Raw genomic sequence first — 19,729 nt, forward strand, 5'->3', positions numbered from 1 at the left:
GTCCCTTCCCTTACCCCTCCCCTCTCTGACCGTCTCTAACTTTATCCTATTACAACCTCAATTATTCTGATTCTAAAGTTAATTCTAAAGACTAAAGGTACAGTGTGTTTCTTTCTGTAAGGATAAGCGCACTCTCTTTTCTCCCTCTCTTTTCTCCCTCTCTTTTCTCACGCTCTTCTCTGTAAGGAAATGGACCAGTCTTAAGTGAGGCCACTGTGTCTAAAACACGTTAAAGACAGGAGCATGTGAGACAAAAAGAAAGTGAGAAAATTAAGGGTGATTGTATCATGTTCTCATTACAGTGTGTCTCTTTGGAGGCTGTCTGTAGCAGATAGAGAGGAAACGAGAGGAGAGGTTTGGGTTCATACTGACCCACGTATACATGACCATATCTATTCTGCTTAGAAATACTGAGTGTATCATCCCCTTTGGTAAGGGATCCTACTGAGTGTACTATCCCCTTTGGTAAGGGATCCTACTGAGTGTACTATCCCCTTTGGTAAGGGATCCTACTGAGTGTACTATCCCCTTTGGTAAGGGATCCTACTGAGTGTACTATCCCCTTTGGTAAGGGATCCTACTGAGTGTACTATCCCCTTTGGTAAGGGATCCTACTGAGTGTACTATCCCCTTTGGTAAGGGATCCTACTGAGTGTACTATCCCCTTTGGTAAGGGATCCTACTGAGTGTACTATCCCAACTTCTTAGGGGACCTACAGTATTGGGTAGGGGGTGTTGGCGATGTTCCTCAGACTGTGTGTGTGTGTGTGTGTGTGTGTGTGTGTGTGTGTGTGTGTGTGTGTGTGTGTGTGTGTGTGTGTGTGTGTGTGTGTGTGTGTGTGTGTGTGTGTGTGTGTGTGTGTGTGTGTGTGTGTGTGTGTGTGTGTGTGTGTGCGCTACGTGAGGTCAGGTGTGTGCCAGAGGCGAGTGTGTTTAAGCAGGTGCCGTTTAGCTGGGCTTGTTGTGTGAGCTGGAGGTCAGCAAGGTGATTCAGCCAGCTGGCCATGTTACTGGCTTACAACTGGAGAGTGAGGAAGCAGAATATATCTGGCTAACAGAGAAACACAGGAACTGAGGATGTAAAGTGGTGTGGAGGGTGGTGTGTGTGAGGGGTACATGTGTGTGTGTTAATGGAGGTGAAGCGGCTTGCGCCCTTCAAACAAGGACAGAACAGCTCTTGCATCCTGCCTAGAGAGAAGCAGGGCTACGTGGGCACACACACACACACACACACACATTCCACAGTACGTGTTATTTAGGATACAGTTTATGTTGAGGAGCACATTTGAATTTCCTGTCTTTTTCAGTTATTTGCTTCGCTTTCACAGAAAACTGAATTTGAATAATGTGTGTATGTATTATGCTGTCTGTTTCTGCTTGCCAGCCACAGATGCACAATCTTAAGTCTGAACAGAACCACCTTCCAACCAAATCCCTCTTAACGCAATCTCTTTGTAAAGCCACTTCTTAATGAACCCAAATGAACCTCTCTGAACAATGCAATGGCTCAAGATATCTGTTTTAGCGAATGCCAGGAGAACGCTACCTGCCCCAATGCATAGTGCAAACTGTAAAGTTTTAGTGGAGGAACAATAATGGTCTGGGGCTGTTTTTCATGGTTTTGGACTAGGCCCCTTAGTTCCAGTGAAGGGAAATATTAACGCTACAGCAGACCATGACATTCTCAACGATTCTATGCATCCAAATTTGTGGAAACAGTTTGGGGAAGGCCCTTTCCTGTTCCAGCATGACAATGCCCATGTGCACAAAGCAAGGTCCATACAGAAATTGTTTTTCGAGATCTGTGTGGAAGAACTTCACTGGCCTCCACAAAGCCCTGAACTCAACCCCATCGAACACCTTTGGGATTCATTGAAACGCTGACTGTGAGCCAGGCCTAATTGCCAAATACAGTGCCTTGCGAAAGTATTCGGCCCCCTTGAACATTGCGACCTTTTGCCACATTTCAGGCTTCAGACATAAAGATATAAAACTGTATTTTTTTGTGAAGAATCAACAACAAGTGGGACACAATCATGAAGTGGAACGACATTTATTGGATATTTCAAAAAATTTGAACTAATCAAAAACTGAAAAATTGGGCGTGCAAAATTATTCAGCCCCCTTAAGTTAATACTTTGTAGCGCCACCTTTTGCTGCGATTACAGCTGTAAGTCGCTTGGGGTATGTCTCTATCAGTTTTGCACATCGAGAGACTGACATTTTTTCCCATTCCTCCTTGCAAAACAGCTCGAGCTCAGTGAGGTTGGATGGAGAGCATTTGTGAACAGCAGTTTTCAGTTCTTCCCACAGATTCTCGATTGGATTCAGGTCTGGACTTTGACTTGGCCATTCTAACACCTGGATATGTTTATTTTTGACCCATTCCATTGTAGATTTTGCTTTATGTTTTGGATCATTGTCTTGTTGGAAGACAAATCTCCGTCCCAGTCTCAGGTCTTTTGCAGACTCCATCAGGTTTTCTTCCAGAATGGTCCTGTATTTGGCTCCATCCATCTTCCCATCAATTTTAACCATCTTCCCTGTCCCTGCTGAAGAAAAGTAGGCCCAAACCATGATGCTGCCACCACCATGTTTGACAGTGGGGATGGTGTGTTCAGGGTGTTGCTTTTACACCAAACATAATGTTTTGCATTGTTGCCAAAAAGTTCAATTTTGGTTTCATCTGACCAGAGCACCTTCTTCCACATGTTTGGTGTGTCTCCCAGGTGGCTTGTGGCAAACTTTAAACAACACTTTTTATGGATATCTTTAAGAAATGGCTTTCTTCTTGCCACTCTTCCATAAAGGCCAGATTTGTGCAATATACGACTGATTGTTGTCCTATGGACAGAGTCTCCCACCTCAGCTGTAGATCTCTGCAGTTCATCCAGAGTGATCATGGGCCTCTTGGCTGCATCTCTGATCAGTCTTCTCCTTGTATGAGCTGAAAGTTTAGAGGGACGGCCAGGTCTTGGTAGATTTGCAGTGGTCTGATACTCCTTCCATTTCAATATTATCGCTTGCACAGTGCTCCTTGGGATGTTTAAAGCTTGGGAAATCGTTTTGTATCCAAATCCAGCTTTAAACTTCTTCACAACAGTATCTCGAACCTGCCTGGTGTGTTCCTTGTTCTTCATGATGCTCTCTGCGCTTTTAACGGACCTCTGAGACTATCACAGTGCAGGTGCATTTATACGGAGACTTGATTACACACAGGTGGATTGTATTTATCATCATTAGTCATTTAGGTCAACATTGGATCATTCAGAGATCCTCACTGAACTTCTGGAGAGAGTTTGCTGCACTGAAAGTAAAGGGGCTGAATAATTTTGCACGCCCAATTTTTCAGTTTTTGATTTGTTAAAAAAGTTTGAAATATCCAATAAATGTCGTTCCACTTCATGATTGTGTCCCACTTGCTGTTGATTCTTCACAAAAAAATACAGTTTTATATCTTTATGTTTGAAGCCTGAAATGTGGCAAAAGGTCACAAAGTTCGAGGGGGCCGAATACTTTCGCAAGGCACTGTATCAGAGCCCGACCTCACTAATGCTCATGGCTGAATGGAAGCATGTTCCAACATCTAGTGGAAAGCCTGTGCAGAAGAGTGGAGGCTGTTATAGCAGCAAAGGGGGGACCTACTCCAATTAATGCCCATGATTTTGGAATGAGATGTTCAACAGGTAGGTGTGCACATACTTTTGATCATGTAGAGTGTGTGTGTGTGTGTGTGTGTGTGTGTGTGTGTGTGTGTGTGTGTGTGTGTGTGTGTGTGTGTGTGTGTGTGTGTGTGTGTGTATATATATATATATATATATATACAGTACCAGTCAAAAGTTTGGACACCTACTCATTCAAGGGTTTTTCTTTATTTTTACTATTTTCTGCATTGTTGAATAATAGTAAAGATATCAAAACTATGACATAACACATATGGAATCATGTAGTAACCAAAAAAGTCTTACAAATATATTTTAGATTCTTCAAAATAGCCACCCTTTGACTTGATGACAGCGTTGCACACGCTTAGCATTCTCTCAACCAGCTTCATCTGGAATGCTTTTCCAACAGTCTTCAAGGAGTTCCCACATATGCTGAGCACTTGTTGGTTGCTTTTCCTGCTATTCCTTCACTCTGCGGACCAACTCATCTCAATTGGGTTGAGGTCGGGCGATTGTGGAGGCCAGGTCATCTGATGCAGCACTCCATCACTCTCCTTCTTGATCAAATAGCCCTTACACAGCCTGGAGGTGTGTTGGGTCCTTGCCCACTAAGCGCAAACCAGATGGGATGTTGTATCGCTAAAGAATGCTATGGTAGCCATGGTGGTTAAGTGTACCTTGAATGCTAAGTAAATCACAGATAGTGTCATCAGCAAAACACCCCCACACCATCACACCTCCTCCTCCATGCTTCACGGTGGGAACTACACATTCGGAGATCATCCGTTCACCTACTCTGCTTCTCACTAAGACACTGCGGTCAAATTTGGACTCATCAAACCAAAGGACAGATTCCCACTGGCCTAATGTCCATTGCTTTGGTTTCTTGGCTCAAGCAAGTGTCTTCTTATTGGTGTCCTTTAGTAGTGGTTTCCTTGTAGAAATTCGACCATGAAGACCTGATTCACACAGTCTCCTCTGAACAGTTGATGTTGAGATTTGTATTGTACTTGAACGCTGTGAAGCATTTATTTGGGCTGCAATTTCTGAGGCTGGTAACTCTAATGAAGTTATCCTCTGCAGCAAAGGTAACTCTGGGTCTTACTTTCCTGTGGCGGTCCTCATGAAAACCAGTTTCATCATAGATCTTGATGGTTTTTGCAACTGCACTTGAAGAAACTTTTAAAGTTCTTGAAATGTTCCATATTGACTGACCTTCATGTCTTAAAGTCATGATGAACTGTCATTTCTCTTTGCTTATTTGAGCTGTTCTTGCCCATAATATGGACTTGGTCTTTTACCAAATAGGGCTATCATCTGTACACTCCCCTACCTTGTCACAACACAACTGATTGGATCAAATGCATTAAGAAGGAAAGAAATTCCACAAATGAACAAGGCACACCTGTTAATTGAAATGCGTTCCAGGTGACTACCTTGTGACGCTGGTTGAGAGAATGCCAAGAGTGTGCAAAGCCGTCATCAAGGCAAAGGGTGGCTGCTTTGAAGAATCTCAAATATATTTTGATTTGTTTAACCATTTTTTTGTTACTACATGAGTCTTCATCTGTATTAGTACCAGTCCAACGTTTTGCACACACCTACTCATTCCATATGTGTTATTTCATAGTTTTGATGTCTTCACTATTATTCTACAATGTAGAAAATAGTCCAAATAAAGAAAAACCCATGACTGAGTAGGTGTGTCCAAACCTTTTGACTGGTACTGTATAAATGAAGACTCTTTAGTGCTAACAATAACGGGTTAAATACATGTAGAATATATATATATATAATAACTAAATATTTCATTATTTTTCAAAAATCTCTGAGATAGGACAAACAAGCTTCCTTTAGAATTTTTTGGGGGGGACTATTTGTTGTTCCATGTAGTGAATGTTATTAAAATTCTTGAATTTTTAAACCCTTCGGCTTAGACAGGGCTTAGGCTCTTATGGATCATATCACCTCCACCTTACCCAACAACATAGACACACTACAATTCGGATACCACCCCAATAGATCCATGGATTATCCACAATCACACTGCCCTATCCCATCAGAACAAGAGGAACACCTATATAAGAATGCTGTTCATCGACTACAGCTCAGTCTTCAACACCGTAGTGCCCTCCAAGCTCATCAGATCCAGCGCGAGCCCTGGATCTGAACCCCTGCCTGGGTCCTGGACTTCCTAACGGGCCGACCCCAGGTGGAGAATGTAGGGGACACCTCTGCTACGCTGATCCTCAACACAGGGTCCCCACAAGGGTGCGTGCTCAGCCCCCTCATGTACTCCCTGTTCACCCATGACTGCGCTGCCACACATATCTCCAACTCAATCATCAAGTTTGCTGACAACACAACAGTGGTAGGCCTGATTGCCAACAATGAGACAGCCTACAGGAGGGAGGTGAGGGTCCTGGTGGAATTGTGTCAGGAAAATAATCTCTCCCTCATCGTCAACAACACTAAGGAGCTGATCGTGGACTTCTGGAGACTGCGGAGACAGCATGCCCCCAATCACATCGACTAGGGCGCAGTGGAGAGAGTGAAAAACTTCAAGTTCAAAAGCGTGCATATCACTGACAACCTGAAATAGTCCATCCACACAGATGGTGGTAAAGAAGACTCAGGAGGCTAAAGAAATCCAGCTTGGCCCCTAAGACCCTCATAAACTTCTGTACTTTAATATTTATATTTTTGACTACTTTTACTCCACTACATTCCTAAAGAAAATATGTGCTTTTTACTACCATACATTTTCCCTGACACCCAAAAGTACTAGTTACGAATGCTCAGGCAGGACAGCAATGTGGTCCAACTCACACACATATCAATATAACGAGTTGTCCTCCCTTCTGCCTCTGATCTGGCAGAATCAATAAATACAAATGATGCATTTGTAAATGATGTCTGAGTGTTGGAGTATGGCCCTGTCTGTCCTTAATATAAGGAATTTGATGCATTTACTTTTTACATGAGACTGTTTACTAAGATAGTATTTCACTGGGTGACTTTCACTTGAGTCATTTTCTATTAAGGTATCTTTACATTTACTCAAGTATGACAATTGAGTACTTTTTCCACCACTGCTGCCGTCCAGTACCCAGCCCTGTATAATAAGTTCTGACTCATCTTTGACCTTCTCCCTCACCCTCAACCACTACAACCTAACTTCTCCCGTTAACCCACATCACACTGTCACTGTATGACCGTAGGGCAGAGGGTGGAAGGAGGTGAAGAGAGAAGGAGGAAGGCATACGGACAGAGTGTTCTAGTAGACGCCTGTCTCCCCTATCGACTGTCTGTGTGTTAGTATAGGCATCTCATCCTATCCCTGCTCAGCCTAGTCCTCTGCTTCTTAACTCCTCTTCCTGCCCTGTGGGTTACAGCCAATCCAGTTCCAGCAGCTTATCTGGCTGACTGTCTGACTGTCTGACTGTCTGACTGTCTGAGTGGTTACGTTGCTAAACACAGAGTTTTGGGGCTATGACTGGTTGGATATGAGAGCAGCGGGGCATGGGTTCTAGATCAGTGCCCGGTATTTGTTGTATTCCGTATTCTGATTATATACATGCGTGTGAGTTTTTGCCATGTGAAAGAGGGGAGAGGAGGGGAAAGGGGAAGTCTATGCATTTGTAATGAGAGTCAGGCCAGTGGGCATGTATCCATTAACTCCTTATGGAGACAACAACGCTATTAGAGAGAGAGTAGAGGAGAGGAGAGGGATGGAGAGTAGAGGAGATGGATAGAGAGTGGGAGTGGAGAGAGAGGGATAGAGAGTGGGAGTGGAGAGAGGTGGATAGAGAGTGGGAGTGGAGAAAGGTGGATAGAGAGTGGGAGTGGAGAGAGGTGGATAGAGAGTGGGAGTGGAGAGAGAGGAATAGAGAGTGGGAGTGGAGAGAGAGGAATAGAGAGTGGGAGTGGAGAGAGGTGGATAGGGAGTGGGAGTGGAGAGAGGTGGATAGAGAGTGGGAGTGGAGAGAGAGGAATAGAGAGTGGGAGTGGAGAGAGAGGAATAGAGAGTGGGAGTGGAGAGAGCGGAATAGAGAGTGGGAGCGGAATAGAGAGTGGGAGTGGAGAGAGGAATAGAGAGTGGGAGTGGAGAGAGAGGAATAGAGAGTGGGAGTGGAGAGAGGAATAGAGAGTGGGAGTGGAGAGAGAGGAATAGAGAGTGGGAGTGGAGAGAGGAATAGAGTGGGAGTGGAGAGAGGAATAGAGTGGGAGTGGAGAGAGAGGAATAGAGAGTGGGAGTGTAGAGAGAGGAATAGAGAGTGGGAGTGGAGAGAGAGTGGGAGTGGAGAGAGAGGAATAGAGAGCGGGAGTGGAGAGAGAGTGTGAGTGGAGAGAGACGAATAGAGAGTGGGAGTGGATAGAGAGAGGGGGATAGAGAGAGGAGGATAGAGAGGTAGAAAGATTGATGCAGAGTGAAGGAGAGAAGGTTTGAAAGGGGTATAGAGAATGATGGAGGGGCGTAGACTGGAATCAGGAAGAGAATGACAAGAGGGGTAATGGGGATATGAGTGGAGAAAGGGTCAAGAGGGGGATAGAGAGAGATGGATAGAGTGATAGAGAAGAGTGGAGGTCATGGAGCTTGGAGTGTGGAGACAGAGAGAGGTTTGTTTGGTATTTCTGTGATTTGGCGTTGAGAAACTTGTGGTGGACAAAGCTGTCAGCTGTCACTGACTCAGACAGACAGACTGACAGACAGGGTGGAGGGAATGTCAAGAAACAAAAATGTAATTAACTCACAAGATAGTCTGACAACACACACACACAATTAAGAGCTCTAGCAGGGTAGCAGTATGTGTGTGTGTGTGTGTGTGTGGGGGGGGGGGGGTATTATAAATGCACTCAAGCAGTGACAGGGCCCAAGCAAGACCACACACACACACTGACAGTGTATTGCTTTGTTTTACAGAGACAAGAGAGGACCGCACAAAGAGACTGTTCAGACACTACACTGTGGGATCCTATGACAACCTCTCCTCATACAGGTAAGACACACACACACACACTATGTGATGTGATGCTGCTGTCATCTAGGGGTGAGACAGTGTCAGTGCATTCTGCTTGCATGAGTCCCACTCTCAACCCAGGCCTCATATAAAACTTGGATTATTGAAACATTCCCTTTGTGTATGCGTGTGTGGGTGAGTGTCCCTCTCCCTCTCGTCCTTTGTCCCCCTCTCTCTGAATTGTACTGCCTGTGACATCAATCAGTAATAAAGGAGAGTGTGAGTGCTCACTTTCAGGTAAATCAGATGTGCAGGCTGGGAGTGAGGACAGCAGAACACTATATGCTATAGGACTGTGTTCTGATGTAAATTCACTCTAAATGTCAGAGTCAGCTTGTCGGGAGAGAGGTGCTCGGTATCAGAGTGTTGTTTCCCCTCAGCTTTCGAGAGAGAGAGAGAGAGAGATTTCACCAGCTAGTTAAGGATCATGTCACCTCCACCTTACCCTGCCTAGACCCACTACAATTAGCATACTGCCCCAATATGACTCACTACGTACAATGAGTACAGAGTGGATCATGAAGAGTGTGTGAGAGCTAAGGCAGCAGAGGTGGCTCTGAATTGGATAGAATGTCAAAGCTCTTGAATGGAAGTCTTTAGCATTATACTACGAATGGCTACTTTATGGAACAATATTACGTGTTAGACTGTAATTACATTTTGGAACATGATTGTCCTACATTGGATGCTAATCTGAATATGAATTTAAGGAATATTTTTTAAATACCTGAGTAGTACTGTATCTATACAGGAGTTCATAGAATAGAATTGTGAATGCAACATTAGCGCGATTCAGAGCATGATTGGTTGAACAGAAACAAAGCTATTCTGTAGCTATGAAGGGGAAAAGTTTAGAGCTGGTTGGATATAAAAGGATGTAGGCTAAGAGGAGGGGGAGGAGAGAAAGATGTTGAACTGTATTTGTAAACCCCCTATATACACACACACATATACACACACACACACACACACACACACACACACACACACACACACATATACACACACACACACACACACACACACACACACACACACACACATATACACACACACACACACACACACACACACACACACACACACACACACACACACACACACACACACACACATATACACACACACACATATACACACACACACATATACACACACACACACACACACATATACACACACACACACACACACACACACACACACACACACACACACACACACACACACACACACACACACACACACACACACACACACACACACACACACACACACACATACACACACACACACATATACACACACACACACATATACACACACACACACACACACACACACACACACACACACACACACACACACACACACACACACACACACACACACACATATACACACACACACACACACACACACACACACACACACACACACACATATACACACACACACACACACACACACACACACACACACACACACACACACACACACACATACACACACACACACACACACACACACACACACACACACACACACACACACACACACACACACACACACACACACAATACAGTACCAGTCAAAGGTATGGACACATCTACGCATTCAAGTGTTTACTATGTTCAAGTGTTTACTATGTTCAAGTGTTTACTATGTTCTACATTGTATAATAATAGTGAAGACATCAAGACTATGAAATAACACATATGGAGTCATGTAGTAACCAAAAAAGTGTTAAATCAAAGTATATTTTAGATTCTTCAAAGTAGCCTCCCTTTGCCTTGATGACAGCTTTGCACACGGTATATTAAGCAAGTCCTCTAGTTAAATTGTATCTCTGAAACCTCTGATCCCTGACACAGGAGGGTTTTTCAGGGGTCTCCATGCCCCGTCAGCAGGGGCTCTGTCTACCCGGGGTAAGTGGCTGGGCAGTTGGCGTAACTAACAGCTAACACACGACTGAACTCCAGGTCTCCCATGCCAGTGTGTCTAGTGTTCAATTCACTAACTGTATGGGCTGTCTGGTGTCAGCAGTGGGATCTGACGGTCAGTCAACAGAAAATTGGTGTTGCTGAGATTGGGACATGATGGTGCTTTTACTGTGTGGTAACAGAGTGCTAGAATGTCGCTGGGAATAGATGTTGTTGTGTTTGAACATTGAATTGTGTGGTGTGAATTGACACACACACACACAGACACACACACACAGACACGTGACAACACTCATTAGTAATGAGATTTTTATACACTATACAAAAGTAAACACAACATGCAACAATTTTTAAGATTTTACTGCACCCTCGTCGCCACCCCCTCCTCCCCTATTTCTCGTTGTCCATCTCCATCTTCTCTCATCCTTTTCTCTACCATCCCTGGCTCTCTGCTCTCTCCTTCATTCCCTCCTGTCTCATCTCTCAGAGACTCTTACCTGCTGTCCCTCTCCTCTCTGCTCTCCAGTGATTACATCATAGAGGAGAAGAATGCTATGCTGCAGAAGAAAGAAAACGAAGGATTCGGCTTCGTCCTACGGGGAGCCAAAGGTAAACAAACATGTCAGAAGGGGCAGTAGTTGATGGAGTTTGGTATAAGGTTTTTGGCATGGATGGTAGTCGGAGCACAACTGTGGGCTGTCCCTGCCCCCTTCCCCATAACAGCAGGGTCAGCCCCCAGTTGTCAACTGTGTCTGCGCTGAGCCTGCTGGCAGGGCAAACCCCGGCCATAAGCCCACCATTGTGAAGGAAGCCTGGAGGGTGCAGTTGATAGGCCAGCCACCCAGTCGTAGACTAAAGTTGACCTGGCCCACCATTGTGCAGTGTGTCTAGCGGGTGACTCGCTGTGGCAGTTTAATGGCTTCTCAACTACTGCCTGTTTGTCAGCCAGAAGTGCAAAGGCGTGAAGATGGATGCTGTTTAAATACTTTGACGGTGGTTGATGAAGCAATTGGATTCAGGTGAGTGAGGCGGGCTTGTGGCTAATAAAGATTGGATGCAGGTGAGCAACTTGGCATGGTCACGGTTCAATGTCCATATGTGGAGTTCCTTGCCGATCGTGTACTTTCCAGTGCGGGTGTCTGGGCCCACATATGGAGTACCTGCTCCAGGTCTGCATTCCAATATGAATGTCCGTGCTGTGTCACGCAATTTTCACAAAACTCAACTTTAACTTTAACTTCTTACTAAAGCAGGCTGTCCGAATCACCATCACTGGGCTACGTCCAAAGCCCTGCTACTATCTTCTAGGGTTGTAACATTCACCGATTCCCATCTGTCCCCTGATCAAATGTTTAAGACATGAGTGGATGGGTCCACGGGACCCCAAACCGATCCAAATGTAGCATCTGTCTGAAAATACCTCTCATCTTTTGAGACAACTGATGCATGCTGAGCAACCCCCCGGCAATATCAGTAGCCTAGTCAAACTGCGCAGCTTCGCACACTGACCAAGGAGATGACCAAGGCCTATTCCTGATCTTGCACATCTGCAACCGCCTTCAGCTTTCACATGCTTGTAAAAAGGCTTGCGCAATATTATGCTTTATTAGTTGAGGGACAACCAATGTAATTTGCTAGGTTATTGTTTTCAAATGCGCTTCTGAAAATGCTGTTTTACCGGGAAGCATACTACGGGAGACACACCTCTCATCTGGCTATAACCTAGCCACTAATCTTAGCTCCACATTGGACTTTATTTCGATTGTTCAGGTTCACCATCAGCAATAGTTTTGGTACACAGCAAATTCTCCAGTGTTAAACACTGATAAGCTGAGCTTCACTGTGCATGTAGAGAACTTGATAAGGAAGCTCAAGCTGAAAATAGGATTTTATCACCGGTATAAGGCTTGTTTTTCTTTTGAGGCCAGGAAGGAGCTGGTACGATGTACATTGCTGTCGGTTTTAGATTTGAGTGATGTTATATATATATGCAGGCCTCAGCCTGAATCAACTAACCCTGAGAGCACTTGATTCAGTGTATCATGCAGCCCTCAGGTTCATTACAAATCAGAAACGTCTAACACATCATTGTGATCTCTACAGTGCTGTTGGCTGGTCATCATTGACCTTGCATAGGCTTAAACACTGGTATACTCTGATTTATAAGGCCATATTGGGTAAAATGCCATTTTATCTCTGTTCTTTTTTAGTCAGGTCAGTAAATAAATATCAATTACGGTCCCATTCTGATTTGCTTCTAACAGTACCAAAAATTAGAAAGAAAGATTAGAAATAGTTTTAGTTACTTAGCACCGTGGTCCTGGAATTCTCTCCTGAACATTTGAAAATGTGATGATCTCGTTTCGTTGGTGGAGTTTAAACACTTGATGGATTTATATATCATAGAAGAGTGTAATTGTCTTTAGGACAGCTGTTTTTAGTCAAGACGTTTGTGTTTTTAATGTATAATGGAATTGTTGTACTGTATGTGTGTTTATAGTTTTGTTTCATGTTGTGTTAGTGTATGTAAGTTGTTTTGTCTGAAACGTTGTTCCCCCTGCTGTTATTGGACCAGGTCTCTCTTGGAAAAGAGATGTTACACAATATGTATTTCATAAGGCCTTGTTTTGAGTGCCTAGCTTTACCTAGTGATTGAGGAAACAAAGTTTTCTGAACTTTGAAGCTTTCCAGCCAATTGTGTTGAAAATGGGTTCATTACACTGTGCTTCATTATCTGTTCACAATGCACATTAGTGACATCTGCTGGTCAGCAATAAATAGTAACGTGATTAACAGAGTTTATTTTTTTCTCCACTGATTTTATCAAAGCTTCATGGCCAGCAGTAAGTCGTTTGCTGTAATAGACTACAATCAGTTGGATTACCAGGTTTGCATCTTACATCATGCTTTCCTTTTTCACCTTCAAGTTTGCTATCAAAAATAGAATATATGCCATTATTTAAAAAAGAAGCTTATACTATACTGAACAAAAATATAAATGCAACATGCAACAATTTCAAAGTTTTGACTGAGTTACAGTTGATATAAGGAAATCAGTTAATTGAAATGAATTCATTAGGCCCGAATCTATGGATTTCACATGACTGGGGATATAGATATGCAACTGTTGGTCACAGATACCTTAACAAAATGTGTAGGGCCGTGGATCAGAAAACCAGTCAGTATCTGCTGTGACCACAATTTGCCTCGTGCAGCAAGACACATCTCCTTCACATAGAGTTGATCAGGTTGTTGATTGTGGCCTGTGGAATGTTGTCCCACTCCTCTTCGATGGCTCTGCGAAGTTGTTGGATATTGGCAGGAACTGGAACACGCTGTCGTACACTTCAATCCAGAGCATCCTGAACTTGCTCAATGGGTGACATTTCTGGTGAGTGTGCCGACCATAGACAAACTGCAGGCCTTGTGACATGGGGTAGTGCATTGTCATGCTGAAACAGTTGATGGCGGAAGCTAAATGGCACAACAATGGGCCTTAGGATCTCGTCATGGTATCTCCGTTCATTCAAATTGCCTTCAATAAATCCAATTGTGTTCATTGTCTGTAGCTTATGCCAGTTCATACCATAACCACACAGCTACCATTTAATTTTAAATTTTACCTTTATTTAACTAGGCAAGTCAGTTAAGAACAAATTCTTATTTTCAATGATGGCCTAGGAACAGTGGGTTAACTGCCTGTTCAGGGGCAGAACAACAGATTTGTACCTTGTCAGCTCGGGGATTTGAACTTGCAACCTTCCGGTTACTAGTCCAACACTCTAACCACTAGGCTACCCTGCCGCCGCACTAGGCTACCATGGGGCACTCAGTTCCTAATCTTGACATCAGAAAACCGCTCGCCCACATGATGCCAAACATGTTGTCTGCGGTTGTGAGGCTGGTTAGACGTAATGCCAAATTCTCTAAAACGACATTGGCGGCAGATTATGGTAAATTCTCTGGCAGCAGTTCTGGTGGACTTTCCTGCAGTCAGCATGCCAATTACATGCTCACTCAAAACTTGAGATATCTGTGGCATTATATTGTGTGAAAAAAAATCCACATTTTAGAATGGCCTTTTATTGTCCCCAGCACAAGGTGCACCTGTGTAATGGAGAAGGAACGGATAAATGCTCGCTAACAGGGATGTAAGCAAATATGTACCCAAAATGTGAAAGAAATAAGCTTTTTTTGCGTATGAAACATGGGAGCAACACTTTACATGTTGCATTTATAGTTTTGTTCAGTGTACATAAAACAACTTATTTGAAGAACAGTGCAGAAAGTGTGGTTTCACATTTAAAAAATGGTGTGCTTTCACATTTAAAAAATGGTGTGCTTTCAATGGGATTCCACCTTATTCCATCACATCACTGAATGTTCCATATTTCCCTACTCTGCCTGCTAAACTATTGGTCAGGTGAAATGACATGTACAAAATCCTAATTATATTTATAAGCATGGTATCCAGTAGAGGTTGGTGTTTGAAAGCAGCTTAATCAAAGGAAGCACCGGAACCAAAATCAGTGACATCTCGCATTTAGCAACACACGGTTTGAAAAAGCAAGTGATCAAGCTAAGCTTCCGACCAGTGACGTACTTCTGCTAAAGTGATACAGGCATCAGCACACTGTTTCAAAGTTAGCTGCTGTAAAACATAACATCACTAGTTTTATTCTATTACAGTGGCCTGAAACTCGTGGTTTACAGGAAACATCAGGCCTGCAAGTCACATTATACTGGCTTGCAAAGTGATGTGTAATTCCTATTGGAATCCAACCAGAGTGGGGATATTCAACATTGTAAAAAAATGATTGCCACCAGCAACTTGCATTCAGGTTGACTGTTGGCTTGGGTAGACTATGAGACTACATATAGCATTTAAACCATTTCAGTAACGGGTGCAATAAATAAATCTAAGTAACAAATTGGATTAGTTTAGAAAAGTGTATATTACCTATATTTGAGTAGCATAAGATGAATAACTGAATCAATGTTCATGAAAAAACATATAACATGTAATGAAACAAACAATTCTAAATATCAACCTGCAATAGAGCATTCTGGGAAATGTGACAATGATGTGCATGGTTTGGGTTTAACACTGGTTATTAACACCAACACCGGGGTTCTGTTACACCAGTGATTACAGAGTTCTTTTAACACCTGAATCAACACTAGAAATGTTACACTGAAAAATCAACACTGGCCAACTTGCTGTGTAGTTTTTATTTCAACATTCAGTGAAGATGTTTGGGTAATGTTGATTATTTCACAACGAAAACAGCAATCACTTTCATGTTCAAAACCATTTTCATACAGGGGTGAAATCCAAAGTTGTGCTAAACATTCATTGGCTATTCATGTCGTAGCTCATTTTTACAACACTTTTCATCTCCAAAAATGACAAGTTAATTAGTGGGTTGTGGTGGTTTCAGATCAAAAGTGGGGCGGTCAAAAAGTACACATTCCTCCCCCTAATCTGATAGTAGGGTGGTAGACGCCCAGTCTCCCTCTGGTGCTTACATACAATATAGGCATACTGTACACATTTACAAACCCACACACACACATATAGAAGTCAGCTCAGACAGATCCAGCTCAGAGATCGAGCTCTTCAGCTCTTTCAGCAGCAGATTTAAATTTAGAATGGAAAATGAATGTGTTTATGCAACAAATGTTAGTGCATCACATCAAACCGAAACGCGTTGATTCGTTCCTCTAATCAAACCAAATCACACCAAATTGTTTCATTCTAAAGTGTAGTGTTCCTGTATCATATCGGAGCCCAAGTATCTATATCAATATGTATTGGATTGTCTTGAAAGGGAAAGATACGTCTTCAAATCGTAGCCTGTCTGTGAGCCCCTCTGTAGGTGTTCTGAGTGTGGGTTGATGCGAGGAGTTCTATACACCTATCACTGAGTCACACAGTATGACTAATTCTCTGTGAGTCAACGCGACTGTCTTTGGTCAACACCACATTGTCTCTCTCTCGCTCTCTATAGCTCTCACTCTCTCTCTCTCTCTCTCTCTCTCTCTCTCTCTCTGTGTGTGTGTCTAGCCCCTGTGGTGTGTGTGTGTGTGTGTGTCTGTGTGTGTGTGTGTGTGTGTGTCTAGCCCCTGTGGTGGTGTAATCCTAGGAAGAGCTGTCAGTTGAATACCCCATCTGTTCCTCACACATGGTGTTCAGGGAGACAGAAATGAGTATCTTTCTCTCAATTCTCTCCATCTTTCTTTTTCCTCCTGTCTTTTTTCTCATTGCCCCCTTCACTGTTTGTTCTATTCCACTTTTTTCTGTCTCTAATTCTTTTTTTTACCTCCTCCCCTCCCTCTTCTTTATTCGTATCTCAGCTTTACCATTAGTCATTATCAGCTACTACTTTACCTGCACACACACACACACACTTTGCACTACTGCACGTGCCAGCTCCCCATGCTGGTTACTATAGCAACCCCTTGTGGGCACCTTGCCGGAAGTCTGAGTGTGTTTTCTGCTCCTCCATATCAAGCAGACATATCCTCCTCTACGTGTGTATTTGGACAGTGAAGCTAAAATGTTACATTTGGCTCTATACTCCAGCATTTTGAATTTCTGATCAAATGTTTCATTCGAGGTGACAGTACACAATGTCACCTTTTTTTGTGTGTGTGTGTGGGGGGGGGGGGGGGGGGGGGGGATCTGATTAACCGTTTAGAAGTCAAAGTACTTTATTGATGCAGTACCCCCCATTTCAAGCTGTCATGTGCACAAGCAAAGTGAAATGCCTTTCTTGCAAGCTCTAAACCTAATAATGCAGTAATCAATCACAAAATAGCAAAAATAGACTATGGCTTTCCTCCTGATCAACGAACAGTTGACATGTCGAGCCAGGAGATGTTCTCTGTCCATCTGTCTCTCCCTCCCTAGTTCCTCTCTACCTCCTCCTTAGCAATATTTCAATTTGTCTACTCTTTTTCTCCTCCTGTTCCAATTTCTATCACTCATCTTCCCCCCCCTCTACATGTATCCCTCTCTTCCACTCCTGTTCTTCTCCCTCTTCCTCCATGTTCCCGAGTGCCTCAGATAGAACTGAATGGATTACCTTTCCTAGTGGGGTCAAGTCGCACACACACTGACACACACACACACACATACTGCAGCTACCTCTGGGAGCTCTCCTGTGTAAGTGGTATAGCTGGACTCAGTCCAGGATTAAGTGGAGGGTGTGAAGTGCACAGTAGACTATCCTCAGGCAGAGGCACACTCAGCTAACGAGTCAGGAGTGTGCTTACATGAGTTTCTGTGATTTTTTTTATTTTGTGTGTGTGTGTGTGTGTGTGTGTGTGTGTGTGTGTGTGTGTGTGTGTGTGTGTGTGTGTGTGTGTGTGTGTGTGTAATCTGATTTTCAGTGTGAGAGTGGATAAAGTAATATGGTTGAGTGAAAGGGTCTCTCTCTCCCTGTCACACCATCTCACCTCTCACTGTTCCTAATACACTATAGAACACACTGTAGAGTCCATCTCACCTCTCACTGTTACTAATACACTACAGAACACACTGTAGAGTCCACCTCACCTCTCACTGTTACTAATACACTATATAACACACTGTAGAGTCCACCTCACCTCTCACTGTTACTAATACACTGTAGAACACACTTTAGAGTCCATCTCAACTCTCACTGTTACTAATACACTATATAACACACTGTAGAGTCCATCTCACCTCTCACTGTTACTAATACACTATAAAACACACTAGAGTCCACCTCACCTCTCACTGTTACTAATACACTATAGAACACACTGTATAGTCCACCTCACCTCTCACTGTTACTAATACACTATATAACACACTGTAGAGCCCACCTCACCTCTCACTGTTACTAATACACTATAGAACACACTTTAGAGTCCATCTTAACTCTCACTGTTACTAATACACTATAGAACACACTTTAGAGTCCATCTTAACTCTCACTGTTACTAATACACTATAGAACACACTTTAGAGTCCATCTCACCTCTCACTGTTACTAATACACTATAGAACACACTGTAGAGTCCATCTGACCTCTCACTGTTACTAATACGCTATAGAACACACTGTATAGTCCACCTCACCTCTCACTGTTACTAATACACTATAGAACACACTGTAGAGTCCATCTGACCTCTCACTGTTACTAATACACTATAGAACACACTGTAGAGTCCATCTGACCTCTCACTGTTACTAATACACTATAGAACACACTGTAGAGTCCACCTCACCTCTCACTGTTACTAATACACTAAAGAACACACTGTAGAGTCCATCTCACCTCTCACTGTTACTAATACACTAAAGAACACACTGTAGAGTCCACCTCACCTCTCTCTCTATTATAAACACACACACACTTGCTGCTGTTTGTGTCTAACTCTGTGTGTAACTCAGATGGCAGATGTGTGTGTGGGTTTTTCTTAAGACAGAATGTAAACTATATACACAAAACTATGTGGAGACCCCTTCAAATGAGTGGATTTGGCTATTTCAGCCACACCCGTCGCTGACAGGTGTATAAAATCGAGGGCACAGCCATGCAATCTCATCAACAAACATTGGCAGTAGAATGACCTTACAGAAAAGCTCAGTGACTTTCAACATGGCACCGTCATGGGAAGCCACTTTTCCAACAAGTCCGTTCGTAACATTTCTGCCCTGCTAAAGCTGTCCTGGTCAAATGTACATGCTGTTAATGTGAAGAGGAAACATCTAAGAACAACAACGGCTCACTACCGAGTTCCAAACTGCTCTGGAAGCAACGTCAGAACAAGAACTGTTGGTTGGGTTTCCATGGCCGAGCAGCCGCGCACAAGCATAAGATCACCATGAACAATACCAAGAACCGGCTAGAGTGGTGTAAAGCTCGCCACCATTGGACTCTGGAGCAGTGGAAACTCGTTCTCTGGAGTGATTAATCATGCTTCACCATAAAGAAGTCCGATGTACGAATCTGGGTTTGGCAGATGCCAGGAGAACGCTACCTGCCCCAATGCATAGTGCCTGTACAGTTTGGTGGAGGAAGAATAATGGTGTGGGGCTGTTTTTCATGGTTAGGACTAGACCCCT

At 43.4% G+C, this 19,729-nt stretch overlaps 1 protein-coding gene across 1 annotated transcript in view; it reads left to right on the top strand.

Annotated features, from left to right (window-relative positions):
- The window catches only part of LOC109888870 (SH3 and multiple ankyrin repeat domains protein 3-like), an 88,012-nt gene that overhangs the window by 49,278 nt on the left and 19,005 nt on the right, over positions 1–19,729 (top strand). Inside the window, exons 3-4 of the mRNA XM_031822876.1 lie at positions 8,590–8,665; positions 11,156–11,238. Coding sequence (XP_031678736.1) covers positions 8,590–8,665; positions 11,156–11,238 — 159 coding nt within the window. The remainder of the gene's footprint in view (positions 1–8,589; positions 8,666–11,155; positions 11,239–19,729) is intronic.

Source organism: Oncorhynchus kisutch, linkage group LG4 (assembly GCF_002021735.2).
Source record: "Oncorhynchus kisutch isolate 150728-3 linkage group LG4, Okis_V2, whole genome shotgun sequence".
Lineage (NCBI taxonomy): Eukaryota > Metazoa > Chordata > Actinopteri > Salmoniformes > Salmonidae > Oncorhynchus > Oncorhynchus kisutch.